Below are 15,596 nucleotides of genomic sequence, written 5' to 3' on the forward strand. Positions count from 1 at the left end.
GGAGCAAAACTAATGTCATTCATTTGCATTAAATATTTTAAAACTAAGGTATATACAGTAACTCATTACCCAGGTATTGTGTTCATACATTAAATAAGGCAAATGAAAATGCTTAAGAACTATTTGCTTGCGTTGCCTCCACTGGAAGTAGAAAGATCTCATAAATATTAATTAGGGAAATCCTGAGAACCCAATTGGCAGGTGGCCCTCAAGGATCAAGGTTGCTCACCTCCGAGATAAAGGATAGTGGTGATCCCTGTCCATTTCTTAGAGAACATCTTTCATTTTCATTCAATATGATCTACTAGTTAAGAAACCAGAAAACCAAGTCAACATGCCTGTTGAAAGGTAGGGGTATTGATGTGAGGAAGACTTTGGGGCAGAATTAGGTATCTTGCTGGGAGAAAGAGGGAAGGCGAATTGCAGTTGGAGTGAGAGATGGAACTGAGGAAGCTGGAGCTTGAAAATGAAAAGGGCAGGATGGAATTTCAGACCTTACGATAGGAAAATTTTTTGCAAAAGCACTATAAAAACTCATCTCTACAAAAAACACTTCCCATCATTTTAACCGCACTATAGCACTAGAAAATACTCTCATGAACACTACCACCACCACCACAACAGCAACACCTTCAACATTGTACAACTCACTACTGTATCCCGATTGTATTATTATTCATCACAGTAACCTATTATATACTTACTCTTTGCTTTGTAATTCTCCTGGAAATGACCAGACTAACAATTGTAATTTGCTACATACATGATTCTTTGTACTGTAACGCTCCTGGAAATGTCCAGACTTCTAATTTGTAATCCGCTTAGAACCGCAAGGCACAAGCGGAATAGAAATCACTAATGTAATGCAATGTAATAAATAAGCAAAGCAGAACTTGGAAGAGTCCTGTGAACTTTGTTGTTAAAATAAATGTGTTGTAATCTTGCACATCTTATAACCAGTGTATATCATTGTGAAGTACATGTTACTGACAACATTTTTTATTTTTACCAGGTGATATTAATTTGGTTTTTGGCAACATCATCTGCACCTTCATATGGTCCAATTTTATATCCTACCTGGTCAATTGTACTAGGCTGGCTTATGACAATATCCTGCTTCATGTGGTTACCCATCGTGGCCATAATATATATTCACCAAACTGAGGGAACCCTAAGGCAGGCAAGTATCTAAAGCAGGGGTGTCTAATCTTTTGGCTTCCCTGGGCCACATTGGCCAAAAAACTGTTTCTGGGGCCGCACAAACATGCAAACACTGCAGCAAGACAGAGGAGGGAGCCAGCAAGATGGTTGCTGGGGGCAGCAGAGGAAAACACTGCATCGCCCTCGACCGGGGCTACACAAGATACTTCACAGGGCCGCAGGTTGGACATCCCTGATCTAAAGAGAATATTTCCAAATCTTTAGAATAATTACTTTGAAAAAGATATTTGCTGCTGCAACCTCACTTAGGAATAAGTTAGCAGAAGTCATCGTATGTTTGAATATCCGAGAAAAACAAAAAAATGGTTGCGTGCTGTAACAGCGAAGCTCCTGTCCCAGCTAAAAGGACTATTAAAACTAGCAAGCACACAGCCCTGGTCCCTGGAAAACCTGGCATGGAGCAGGACAGCTGGCTCAGCTAGGAAGGGAAGAGAAAAGGCAGGTCATAGTGCAGCCCAAGAGCCAGAGGGAGAGGGCACTGAAAGCCAATTATTCCCCCTATTACTCCTTTCCTCAAGGTCAGAAACATGAAACCAACCCAGGAGGGGGTGGGGTTAGCACTCATAGTGTGCAGGACAAACAGCCTCAAATAGGAAAGAGGCAGAGTAATCAGGGGAGCTCAGCTGGCTCTAATCATGAGAGCCCAGCCACACGCCGAGACTCCAGCTTCTCCAGAGTGCCGGTTCCCCAACCTCAGATGTTTGCAGGACGCCAGCTCCACAGCAGGGAAAGTCTAATCCCAGGAAGGTATAGTACCTGGCCCAGTCAGTCTTGGGGGGAAAACCCGGGAGTTGGTCCTCAGGGAAATAATGTTATGAGAGAGCTGGCAGGCAGGCAAGGATGGGGCTGGGAGGAACAGCCTGATGTTAATGGGTAGAGAAACAGCCTTGAATACCTGAACAATGAGTGGGAGATGAGCAGTCTTCCCGATGAGAATGAATTTGAAGAGGGCGTGGATATAGGAGGGAGTGAAACTTGAAAGAGAAATCCTAGGAGAAATCCAGTCCTGGTTAATTAAAACCCTGAGCTAAAGCAGGGCTTGGAGCAGGGCAGAAGCAGCTCTGTCCGATTAAGGGAAGATATTCTGGAAAGTTTGTTTTGCCATACTTCTATGAAACGTATAAAAGAAAAGTTAATAGTTTTTGTTTTCCTCTTGAACTGAAGCAACATATGAGGAACCTGAGAGCGGGCACAGGTTGTGTTCAGCTGTACAAAGGAACTCAGGACACACTTGAATTATTGTTTTGGAGAGGACTTTTTTCTGTTCACTAGCACTGTTTGTTTTCTGATCCTAAAACCCAGTGCAAAGTAGTTTTGGACTGTGATACTGGTAATTGTACCAAAGGACATTGATGAAAATCCCTACCCAGTTTAATGGTTTTTTTTCCCATTATTCTGATAGAAGTAATAAACTTGGTGGATTTTACTCAAGATCCGGCATCCGGGTTTTCCTTTCAACCAGCCACATAAATCTACCTGTGGTCCGAGCCGATCTTCCCACCTACTCGGGGACTGACCCGGCCACAGTACACAAATGTTAGAATATTGGTTTTGTCAAATTTAGCAGTTAATGTGATATTTTTGTTTTGGTACTTAATTATAATTAACCCACGATCTAGATTATACCTCGTGAGGATTTTTTTGTGGGGGATGACAAATGTGCATAGCATACAAACTCACACATTCACCCATGAAAATGGATACAATAGATACCTATAATATGATGCCAGTATAATAATCAGCTCATAGGGCTCCTTTTACTAAGGTGCGCTAGCGATTTTAGCGCATGCAGGATATTACCACGTGCTATGTGGCTAGAACTAACGCCAGCTCAATGCTGGCGTTAAGGTCTAGCGCACGCAGCAATTCAGCATGCGCTATTCTGTGCGTTAATGCCCTAAAGCAGCTTAGTAAAAGGAGCCCATAGTATTCATGGCAGTCTCAAACCTTCTGTACAGGAAAGAGAGCAATGAAGGGTCTGCCCTGCATAGATCAAGTTTCAAGTTTATTTAGTGTTTTATAAACCGCCTATCTAGGAGAATCTAAGGGCTCCTCTTACAAAGGGCCTTAACGCGTGGTTATTGATCATATATTTTTATTTTTTTAAAAAACTTGCCACTAGTTTAGCCATGGAAATTACTTTGAAGTGTCACTGTTCACTAGAAATACTATTATTTCCTAATGTACAGTTTTATTAACAGAAGAAATCTTGTTTTCTGTTCAAACAGCGTATTGTGAAGGCTTCTAAACCTGCTGCAAACTGGGGACCACCCTTGAGAAAAATTGAAGACAAAGATACAGACATATGGACGTTATAACAAGGCATTTTTTTAACACAACTCTTCCTTTCTGCATCAGTATATAAATTAAGCAGATTAAAAGATTAAAAGCATTAAAAACAGTCTCTTCATTAAAATACGGCAATGATAAAAATATAAATACCACAAGTCCATTCTTAATGGCCCATTTCTCTTTTCTGTTGTACTGCAGGCCATATTTGACCTCCAGCAGCAGCTCTACCCTCCTGTTCATGTGTATTAGGGTATGCATTCATTTGAAACAGAATAGGATATGTCACCCTCATTTCCCATGTTTCTTTATGGTTTTAAATTCAAAAGAACAACATTTTGTTTTTTTCTACATGATGTCAATAGTGCCTACCATTGCTCAAACAGCCCCGTAGCCCTATACCAATCTCTATGGGCTTCGGGGCCGCTAGTGTGGCTTTCTAAAACAGGCCCTATGGCTCATTAGGGCATACAATTTATCAAAAGATGCACCATAGCACAATAGAGCACACTATTGAGTAATAGTATACTGTATGAACAAAAGGGCACAACATCTGAGCAATAAGAGTACTATCTATGAAATTGTTCTCAGAAATTAAGCAAATTTTTAAAAATCCTGAATAAAATGAAAAATCCCACAAAAGTACGTTGACTGACTAACTGATTTTAAACATTTATATCCGGCATATCCAAAAATCTATGTGGAGAACTAGTTGAGTTACTATCCAAAACTTAGGAACTTGTAGTGGTTTAAAAAGACATAAAATGCTAATGATGATTCCTATGTCATAAGGCTTGTCATTTAAATGCATCTCCATGTATGAATGGTAGTATTTAACTATCTGGAGATCTTTCAGTGCCATTTCAGAAGAGGAGCCATTCACATGTGGCAAGCTCAATACATCTAGATGTCAAGAAGGTGGGTGAAGGGCAGGATAAGAGAGTAGTCTGGTCGGACCTGAAATACAGATATGTATTCCCCTTCACATCTATATGGAAAAAAATTATTGGAATTTACTTCTGCCTGTCTGTGCCTGCTTTAGGGGCAGTTGTACATCCCAACATCTGGGCACTTTTATGTTTACCTGCCCCATAATGTTTATAGTCCTCATCATCAGCCTCCTGACATCCAATCCTCCCTGCCCAACCATTTCTAAGGCTAGTCCAACCCCCAGATGGCAGGATTCCCACCACCACTAACCTGGTCAAACTCCTCTCCCCCCAACACCCTCCTAATTGCAAGTGCTCACCACTGATGGCAACTAGCACCTGATGGCATCCCTCCTCTCATATAGCCTCCTAATAGCTTCTACCCAAAGACCATTTCCCAATTGTCCACAAGATAATGCTTTTCCTTTGGGCTCCCTTTAAACATGGAGGACTTTTTGACTTGCTGTACACCGATGCCTGTTTTATAAGAGGTTGTACGTTTGGGAGAACCTATGTCAGAGTCTGCTTAACCTATGCACCAGATGAGGCTTTGACCTAGGGTGCCAAATGCCAGGGCCGCGACATCACCAGCTCATAAATTAAGCTACCATTTGGCTTGAACACTTTCTTCCTCCTCCCTCTTTTGATGCTACTGCTCGGTTCTGGCAGGGCTTGGCTTCATAGGTCAGCTGTCACGATTGGGAGGGTCATTACCTACTGTTTGACACTGATACTGGCCTGCCTTCCTCATGGCAGCTGGTCTATGAAGCCACAACTTGCAAGGACTGGACAGTGGCATCAGGGGCAGAGCATGGGCCAGGGCGCTATAATCTCTTGAGTCAACTCTGGCCTCTGGTAACATAGCAAGATAATTTCCTATGTTCTGACCTAGACATTTGATTCCTGTGTCCATATTTTACCTAAAATGTGCTTCTTTGTGTCTTTCTTTTTTTATTTACCTTTTACATTTCCAAATTTCACAACTACATCAAGAATAATACTTGTATTCTAACTGGGGTCCAAAACGCTCTATGCAGAAGAAAAAACCAAGTTTGTCTCATAGATGCAGACACTGTACATCTCATCCTCCAAGACCAAATTTGTCAGAATACAAAAGTTAAATAGTTCAGTCTAATAGATGCTGGCACTGTAATCTTGAAGTGGGGACTTTGGATCATCTTTTGTTTTATTGTCCCTTTATCTTAGCCTTTTGGAACTCAATTTGGGATCAAGTAAATTGTTTATTGGAAAAGCATGTGGCATTATCTTATGATACAGTACTATTTGGTATGTCAATGAGGAAAAAGAGACAAATATCATCAAATAATAAAACTTTATTGATAATGACAGGAGTCACCATTCAGAACATCACAAGTAATTGGAAAAATTACAGTAGACTCAATTATAATTTCTGGTGGAACTCATTATGTCACTTATATAGAATGGAAAGAACAATAGCTATACAACAAGGGAACTATAAGATTTAATAAAATTTGGGAGCCATTAACTTATTGTAATGAGTAAACACCATTTTCTATTGAAATTTATACCGTCAAATGTTTGGGAGGGGGGATGGTATATTTTTTAATATTCATATTGGGAAAATAATAGAGGAATGATGGGAGGGGAGGGTGGTAATTTTATGTATTGTAAGATAAATTAGAAAGATTGTCAAGTGATGTGTTTAATTGTATTGTTTCACTGTTTGTGCACTTGATGTAAGATTGAAAATGAATAAAGAATTTTTTTTAAAAAAAAGAATACTTGTAAGAAAAATCCCAGATATAACAAAAAAAAAGGTATTACAAGAAAACTAAACCTAGGAAATAGTAAGTCCATTTGCAAGTTAAAAGGACCCAAATTATGCCCACAAAAAGCATCATCAAAAGTAAATAGGCAATAAAAAAAGATTTTCCATAGAGCGGGTGTGAGGGAGTAAGGGGTTCTCCTTCACTAAAGATACAGTTATACTACTGGAGAGCAGGGGCCACTAGCTTGAGGCTATGCCACAGTAGGGAATGTAAGGTAATCCAGCTGTGTTATGGGGATTGGGCCCAGGCAGGGAGGAGGATTTCTGTCCCTTAGTGGAGTTAGGGAGGTGGAGAGACTTGGATACAGTCTCAAAATATCGGAACAAAAATGTTGCTCAACTAAAATAAGTCACTCTCCAAACTGAGCCAAGATACATGAAACAGGTCATATACGGTAGATATCACATACACATGAGTGATGAACCTCAAACACCCATATTGTGCTGGTGTCTTTACAGGGATATGAACATCATCGGTTCATATTCACTCACTAAAACTGCCTATTATCATTTAGTTTTCACAAAAAAGAGAGACTTTTCAAAAAGGTTCTTATCCCGACGGGAGCTCTGCCATTTCACTTCTCTCAGCTTCATCAGGGGTTAATATCAATTCAAAGTCTCCTCTAATGTTTCTTAGCACCTTCCAAGTGTCAAATAAACTTTAATGATATCAAAAAGAGCTTTTCAAAAAACCTGTGCATATTTTTAGCATTTGTGTTATTCATAAAATTTAGTATACCTGTAGTGAAATCCTCAATACATTTTATTTAAAAATATAAGTGAAATCCTTACCTTGCATGAAGTTGCCAAACTTTTAGGCTTTCACCGATGCATTCTCACTTGGTGCTATAATTTAAATTGATATGAAGCAGTTTTAGTGAGTGAATATGAACCAATGATGATGTTCATACCCCAGTAAAGACACCAGCATAATATGGATGTTTGAATGGGGCACAGTGGTTAAAGCTACAGCTTCAGCACCCTGAGGTTGTGGGTTCAAACCCACATTGCTCCTTGTGACCCTGAGCAAATCACAATCCCCTCATTGCCCCAGATACATTAGATAGATTGTGAGCCCATCAGGATAGACGGAAAAATGCTTCAGTACCTAAATAAATTCATGTAAACTGTTCTGAGCTCCCTGGGAGAACAGAATAGAAAATTGAATAAATAAATATGGCCTGTTTCATATATCTTGGCTCACTTTGGAGAGAGACTTGGATACAGAAAATCCCCAAGTGAAGAGATCTTCCCTAGCTGTGGGCTGAGTACAAACCCTAGGAAGGCAAGTGATCTGTGAGTGGTCGTAAGTAAAGTCTGGCTGAGGTAAGCCACAAATGTATTGAAGCTGTGGACCTTTATTCCATATCTGGCTAGAGCTAGACCTCGGTGGACTGTTGCTAACCCTGGGGTTGGGCAGCTATTAACCAAGAAGTACAAGTGTTATAACAAAGAACTGTATTGTTTTGTTCCTTAAAGGTAGAACTGTGTCCTAAGCCTGTAATACATAGGCTCAGGACTGAAGAGAAAATAAACTTTCTATCCATATTAATAGGGTTACCAGACAGCTGGAAAAACCCAGACATGTCTTATTTTTAGAGGATGTGTCCAGGTGCTTGGAAGGACTTTCCAAACCTCACAGTTCGTCTGGGTTTTAGAAAGCCCTGCCACATCTGGAAGGCCTCTGAGCAAAAGCGGATGACATCACACGCATCCATGTATGCTCGGAGGCCCTCTAGATCCGGCTGTATGGGAGCAGGGCTTGAGGTAGAACAGGGTGGGGTTTGGGCAGAACTGTGTGTGGCTGGGGTAGAATGGGGCGGGGTCATGCATTCAGAATTTTTTTGCTTCAGATATGGTAACCCTACATAGTAAGCTTTCTCCTGGCTGAGAGAGAGAGAGAGAGAGAGAGAGAGAGAGAGAGAGAGAGAGCGTGTGTGTGTGTGTGTGTAGACCTCTCATGTATATCATGTTCAGAAATTAAACTTGGATAACAAAAAATAACTGCAAAGATGGAAGACCCAGTAATATTCTAGGTTAGAATTAGAACAACTCCTCTCTCATATTAACCTATATGAAGAGTAGCCTAATGGTTAGTGTATAAGACTGAAAGCATGGTAAAACAGATTTGATTCCCACTACAGCTGTTTGTGACCCTGGGCAAGTCACTTAGCCCTCAATTGCCCCAGATTCATCTTTTTTTTTTTAAATTTCAAAATGATTTTCCAAGCTTAACATCTTGTACAGAAAGTGTAATCTAAGACAACAATTTAGACAAAAAAAATCATCAAAAATAAAAAAATAAAACATTTCTTAATACACTAAAGTCCTCATAAGTGATCCAAGAAATAAGAAAAGAATAATTACTAAGATATAATAAAGTAATAAAGATATGTATATCTGCTGCTGAAACACAGAGCTTATACAATTATAGAGGAGCTGTTATACCTTCATTCTCCAAGTGTTTTAGGGAGAGAAAACTGATTAAATGAGAAGGATCTACAGAAGATTTAAAGAGCGGTATCTAATAATACACTTGCAAAGTAAAAAGAAAATACTCCCTAATTGAGTTATCCCTGGTTTCAAAATTAGAAACTCTCATGTCCTCTTCTGCGTTTCTCTCGAAATGTCAGGGAAAATCTGTATTTTGAATCCCAGGAAGTCATAAGAACATAAGCATTGCCTCTGCCGGGTCAGACCAGGGTTCCATCGTGCCCAGCAGTCAGCTCCCGCGGCGGCCCCCCAGGTCCATGACCTGTAAGTGATCCTTTACCTAAATCGTGTATTCCCTATTCATTTAGTGTCTGTATAGTTACCCTCTATCTGTATCCTTCAATCCCCTTCACCTTCAGGAAGTTATCCAATCCCTTTTTGAAACCCAGTATTGTACTCTGTCCTATCACCTCTTCTGGGAGCGCATTCCAGATGTCCACCACCTTCTGACTGAAGAACTTTCTAGCATTCGTTTTGAATCTGTCTCCTTTCAGTTTTTCTAAATGCCCTCTTGTTTTTGTTGTCCCCGCTAGTCTGAAGAATCTGTCTCTCTCCACCTTCTCGATGCCTTTCATGATTTTATAAGTCTCTATCATGTCCCCTATAAGTCTCTGCTTTTCCAGGGTAAAGAGCCCCAGCTTCTCCAGCCTTTCAGCATACAAAAGGTTTTCCATGCCCTTTATCATCCTAGTTGCTCTTCTCTGGACCCTCTCGAGTATCGCCACATCCTTCTTAAATCTATTCTTGAAAAACAATTTAAGAATCTAGTCTTTATCTGGGGATAAAGTAACAGTCATCAATAGAGTAGCTGAAACAGCTGTTTCTGTAACGGATTCCTCCAAAATTGCAGTAACATCTAAGGGACCTTCCTGATGGTCACGATCCTGATTTTGAGTTTCTTGAAGCTTTAAAGGTAAATAATAAGCCCTTGTTAGAGGGGGTAATGAATTTTCTGATATTCCCAGTACCTCCATAAAATAACGTCTAATCATATCACGAGGAGTGATCGAGAAAATCTTAGGAAAAGTTATCAGCTGGAAATTATTAGCACGATTACTGTTCTCAAGGGCTTCGAGCTTCCTCCTCAGGATAATATTGTCTTTCACAATTAAGTCTGGATTATGTTTAATTGTTATTATCTCTTTTTCCCTTTTTTGACTATCTAATGTCACCAAAGACAAATCTTGTTTTAGAAGCTTAATTTCCTCTTTCTGAGTTTTAAATTCTTTGTCCAAATGCTCTATATGTGGACTAAGAGAGTTACCTAAATTCACCACCAAGTCCCAAAGAGCATCTAGGGTAACTTTCAGGGGTTTGAGTGCTGAAAAAACTATTGCAGGTGTAGGAAGATACTGTTCTTTGGATTGTTTTACCTCCTCAGGCGCTTGTGACTCATTAGTCTGAGATGTTCCAGCCTCAATTCCATTCAGAGGGGAAAAACCTTACTGAGTTGTTTCCACTGGCAAGCCCTCTGAAATGCTGGCCTTCGAGACTGAGAAACTTCCTCTTCCGGGGTAATCTCATCTCGCGGGGAGCTTGCTCTTTGCGGAGTCGGCTGTAGAGGTGGAGTCCTGAGATCGGGGCTCAGAATAACATCGAGCCCATGGATAGCCGCTGTGGCATTACTCACTGCCGGCAGCTCCAGCGAGCGATTCCCCGATGGCAATTGCCCTTGTTGGAGGCGTCTGAGAAAGTCATCTATGGTAATTGATGGCAGTTCTGAGCGTTGGGAGGCTCCACCAACACTCTTCCCCCTTCTTTTTGGCATAGGTGGGAAATGATTCTCACCACTTGCAAGAAAATAAGACAGCGATTAAAAGGCATCCTCCCAGCTAGCAGGTAGTGGCGTCCATCTTGGAGCTCTGCCCCAGATTCATCTTAGATTGTGAACCCATTAGGGACAGAGAAAGCACCTGCATGTAATATATATAAACAGCCTTGGTCATACCACAGAAAGGCAGGATCCTTTACTTTTAAGCATATCTATCCAATATATCTCTTTACTCCTCTTCACCCATAACCACCAGCCCTTTACTCCACACATTCGCTGCTATATGTTGTGTCTTCCATATGACAGTCTCTACCTTTGTATTCTCTCTATACCCTATTACAGCATCCCAGGTATAGGCTTCTTCTTCCCTATCCTTCCCATTCCATCTCTCTTCTCCTGTACCAGCATTTGAAACCTATTGCTTAGACCATTGTCCTTTAGGCTCTGCTTCGGAAGTGGCACCCTCCTTTCCTACCATCTCATAAAAGCTTCCCATTTCTCTTCAAATTAATTTCTTTTTTATTTTAATAATTTATATTCCACATATCCTACAATTCTATGCGGATTACAAATTATTCATGTACCCAAGCATTATTCCCTAACTGTCCTGGCAGTATCCCACTCTATCTAATGTACCTGGGGCAATGGGGATTAAGTGACTTGCCCCGGGTCACAAGGAGCAGTGTGGGATTTGAACCCACAACCTCAGGGTGCCAAAGCTATAGCTTTAACCACTGCACCACACACTCCAAAGCATAATCTTATGATCTGGCATTCCTTTCATGAGAACTATTATTTATCTGATTTGTTACTCACAAGGACTCCTTATGCAGGCTATTTAGCCGAAACACTCCAAATGACTCTCTGTGTTTTTATAATTGGTTGCTATTAAAGTGTGCTTCGTTTGAAGACCATGCCTTCTCTGCTTTTTTCTTGGATTGACTGTATTTAACTGACATATGATCCAGGAAGACCAAATCTGGAAAATAAACTCCAACCTGTATCTGGACAAGCTCTTTAGAAATTTCTTAATTAGAGCATGGGAGGAACATCAAGCAGATAGTGCGAGGGGGGGGGGGGGGAAATAACTGTCAGCACATATTCCAAGGCAGTCTTATGTACACCTGGCTGGGCCTCCGCGTGTGTGGATCACCGGACTTGATGAACCTAAGGTCTGATCCAGAGATGGCAGTTCTTATGTTCTTAAATATACCCTATATAGCAGGGAAGAAGAGAAAACAAGACAAAGAACGGGTTGGAGCTTACCAAAGAGCTACAGAAATATAGGTGCTCATTTTCAAAGCAGAACAATGTCTCAAAATGCCTTAAAAAAACATCTGTTTGTCCAAATAGCAAGGGGGCATGTTTTAAATGGTACAAGTGAGGGCTCAAGCATAGGACATCTAACAGGGATTTTTAAATGGGAAGGAATATCCATATCTAAAAAGAAACACATTTTATAATTATCTAATTATAGTCCAAACTGCTTTTAAAAACAATAAAGCAAATTCACATTCAAACAACATACTTATGAAAGTTCCAGTATGAGTAGTGTGACCATATGGCTCCAGAAAAAAGGGGACGGATTGAGACATCCGGGTTTTACTTCCATTAAAAGCAATGGAAGTGAGGAGAACAGATTGAGACATCTTGGTTGCTTTCAATGGAAATAAAACCCGGATGTCTCAATCCGTCCCCTTTTTTCTGGAGCCATATGGTCACACTAATATGAGTAGTACAATTCCAGCATTTATTTGAAGATTGAAGAGCTGCTATAAAAAATTTATGAGGACTCCATATAACCCTATGATTAAGAAAATATATAGATTGTAAGGTCGAAGAGGGTGATAAGGGTCTTGAAGTCCAGTAGTATGTCTATTGATCTTCAGTGAGATCATGACCAGTTTTTATTCCCCATTTTTTTCCCTGAAATTGTTATTTACACATGTAGCCAATCTACACATGTAAATGTCACTCTTTATTTGTGCAGATGCTTTTAATATGAATTGCATGTATTTTGCGGTATATCAAATTTAATAAATCAAATCAAATCAAAGTATGTTTTTAGAATCACTTTCTGTTTACTGTTTGTTTTCCTTGTTGCTAGGTAAAAGTGATGTTACAGTGATGTGGGGAGAACATAGAACAGTGCTTCCCCTCCATTCCAGAAGCCTGCTGCAGTTAAAACGGACCACATTCAGCTGGAGGCAGTTGGTACTCTGTATTGTAAGCACTGCTGTTTTTTTTATTATTATTATTATTTAGTAAGGGGGGGGAGGGTGATAAGATTAGTTGAACGAATCAGTATGGGGGAATTCATTCCAGGAAAGGAAAAAGCCATCATTGAAATCAAAAATTTGGCAATAGCTATACAACACACATCTCCCAAGTATCACGTAATGAGTTTAAGATGCAGGAGCTATATGGAAATGTATTTGAATAGGCAGCATATTCTGAGCAATGTGATGCTGACCCAAAATACAAAAACTCTGTGGTCTAGATAGTGGATTATAGTTTCACAACTAAAATATCTTTATTTCCATGTAGATTATATAGCTTCTGGTCTATAAAGTTCCTGAGTGGGTAATATGACTGAATATAGATGTTTTCATAATAGAAAATTACAGGTGAAAAGCCTCCATTATTTTGGTTGAAAATTTCTGAGAGTCATCCTTTGTTGTATGTTTCTCTTCTTTCTTTTAGTGCTGAAGCTTATTCAGGTGCTTTACAATTGCTGGCATCATATGGTGCCAGCAAGGAAAGAAAAGTGCTCAAAGTTGTGTGCTAGTTGGAAATTTGGGTGCGCAGTTGTATACAATCTGAGGGCAAGTATGCAAAGCATCTGAACCAAGAACGTTTTCCTCTTTCACTGCCTTAACCATGTTTTTCCCACTCCCTGAAAGGCTTCATTTAACACCAAACTAACTCTGCTTCAGAAAGCAGGTGAAAGCTTGCCTTCTCACCCAGGCCTTTAATGGAAGAAGTAACTAACTTGCTAGTCACTCACAAAAGGAGTGACAGTTGGCTGCACATACTATAGCAGAACATGTTTATCCACTCCTACTCTAGCTGAGAAAACTTTCAAGCACCATTCTGACTTCATGTGCATCTTTCTTCAAATTAGTCCCTTATTTTTTCACTTCTATTACTCTTTATATATATATGTATACTCCTTCTTTGCCTATACCTTTGCTATCCAAATGTTTTATTGCGTATTGTGATGACATTGTAATGTAGCATACTATGTCATACTTTGTATTGTTATTTGAATACCTTTACTGTTGTAATTGCCTAATACCGAGATTTCACTTTTTCTTGCCTGCCTGGAGTGAATTCCTTCAGAAAGGCGGTAATTAAATCCAAATACAGTGGAACCTCGTTTTGCGAGTGTTTTGCAAGATGAGCAAAACACTTAGCAAACTTTTGTCTCGCAAACTGAGCATGTTCTGCTACACGAGCACCTCCCCCCCCCCCCCCCCGTTCTAACCAGCATCGCACCCCCCGAACTGGCATCACACCCCCGCGAAGGCCCCTCCGCGAGAACCGCATCACACCCCCGTGCTGAAAGCGGCATCCGCCCGCCCTTCCTCCCAAACATGCTCCTTACCCCATCTGCCGGTTGTGCCACTGAAAGAAATCTCCCGCCTCTTGCCTGGGCTGGGCCTTGAGCATCTGCGCATGCTCAAGGCCTTCTGGCTTTCATTCTCTCCGAGATCTCGTTCTCTCTGAGATCTCAGAGAGAACGAGAGCCAGAAGGCCTTGAGCATGAGCAGATGCTCAAGGCCCAGCCCAGGCAAGAGGCGGGAGATTTCTTTCAGTGGCACAACCGGCAGATGGGGTAAGGATAATGTGACCATTTATTTTTTTCCTCAAAACGGGACAAGACCCCCGGATCTATTCCCCCCCCCCCCGATCCCGGATCCTTCCCAGATCCTGTGGATCCCATTAAATATAGTGCAAAATATAGACAGCAGATATAAATTCTCAAAAGTGACACATTTTGCTCACTAAATTTAAAATAAAATCATTTTTCCTACCTTTATCTGGTGATTTCATGACTCTCTGGTTGAACTTCCTTCTGATTGTGCATCCTCTCTTTCATTTCTTTCTCTTTCTTTCTGTCTCCATGCCCCCCAAGCCACCCTGCTTCCCCAATGCACCCTACTTCCCCTTCCCCCCACAAGCCAAGCAACCCTGCTTCCCCTGGTCCCTGACAAACCAAGCCACCCTACTTCCCCTGCCCCCCGACATGCCAAGCCAGCCTGCTTCCCCGACGCACCCTAGCCAAGCCACCCTGCTTCCCTGATCCAGCAACATCAAGGAGTGTGCAGCGACTGCACTACACAAGCACCAGGTTTACAAGTCTTCTCTCCGCCTCCACTCCCCAGACATCAATTCTGACATCGGAGAGGAAGTTCCGGGCCAGCCAATCGCTACCTGGTTGGCCTGGAACTTCCTCTAAAACATCAGAATTGACGTTGGGGGGAAGGCTTGAGTATTCGCTGCTGCAAGCAAATGATCTGTTTCTGCATCGGCGAAGCAGGGAGAAGCGTTACCTGTAGATCAGTGTTCTTCAACCTGTTTACAGCTATGGACTGGTGGAAATAAAATTATTATTTTGTGGACCGGCACCAATCTGCGGATCAGCGGTTGAAGAACACTGCTTTAGAGGGCAGAGCTAACTCCCCAGTATACATTTCCACTGGGGGATACCATATGATACACTGACACTGGCAGAAGAAGGCTGTTTTGCCACTTGATCAAATGACAACTGCAACAGTCTTCAGTTACAATTTCTGGGTCAGAATGCCTGGTCCCAAATTAGTGGAGTACACGTTGGGGGGGGGAGGGGTGTACTTGTGGTCATTCCATAGAAGTTATGCCTAGATGGTCACAATCAGGGGTCTTGGTTGTTGTAGAGTTCCAAAAGGAGCCAAGTTATGTGACTTGTGGTCCGGGTCAATCATTGCAATGACCCTAGTGCAAAAGAGAGAAGTTCCATTTCAAACAAATTACATTTTGAGGCCTCACATCCTGCTCACCACTTTCTCACTGATCTTATTGGATGTGAGCTCAGCTAAAG

The 15,596-nt window shown here is 41.2% G+C and overlaps 2 protein-coding genes across 3 annotated transcripts in view; both read left to right on the forward strand.

The window, feature by feature from the left end:
- The window catches only part of LOC117360292 (sodium- and chloride-dependent neutral and basic amino acid transporter B(0+)-like), a 183,673-nt gene extending 178,937 nt beyond the window's left edge, over positions 1 to 4,736 (forward strand). The window contains exons 13-14 of the mRNA XM_033943984.1: positions 1,013 to 1,180; positions 3,450 to 4,736. Coding sequence (XP_033799875.1) covers positions 1,013 to 1,180; positions 3,450 to 3,539 — 258 coding nt within the window. The 3' untranslated portion in view covers positions 3,540 to 4,736. The remainder of the gene's footprint in view (positions 1 to 1,012; positions 1,181 to 3,449) is intronic.
- Positions 1,724 to 15,596, forward strand: part of LOC117361374 (sodium- and chloride-dependent neutral and basic amino acid transporter B(0+)-like) — a 284,301-nt gene continuing 270,428 nt past the window's right edge. Inside the window, exons 1-2 of one of the 2 annotated variants that reach the window (XM_033946600.1) lie at positions 1,724 to 1,968; positions 12,621 to 12,739. The gene's annotated coding sequence lies outside the window, so the exon portion shown is untranslated. The remainder of the gene's footprint in view (positions 1,969 to 12,620; positions 12,740 to 15,596) is intronic. The other variant, XM_033946601.1, reaches the window with a different exon arrangement.

Source organism: Geotrypetes seraphini, chromosome 5 (genome assembly GCF_902459505.1).
Source record: "Geotrypetes seraphini chromosome 5, aGeoSer1.1, whole genome shotgun sequence".
In the NCBI taxonomy this organism is placed as follows: Eukaryota; Metazoa; Chordata; class Amphibia; order Gymnophiona; family Dermophiidae; genus Geotrypetes; species Geotrypetes seraphini.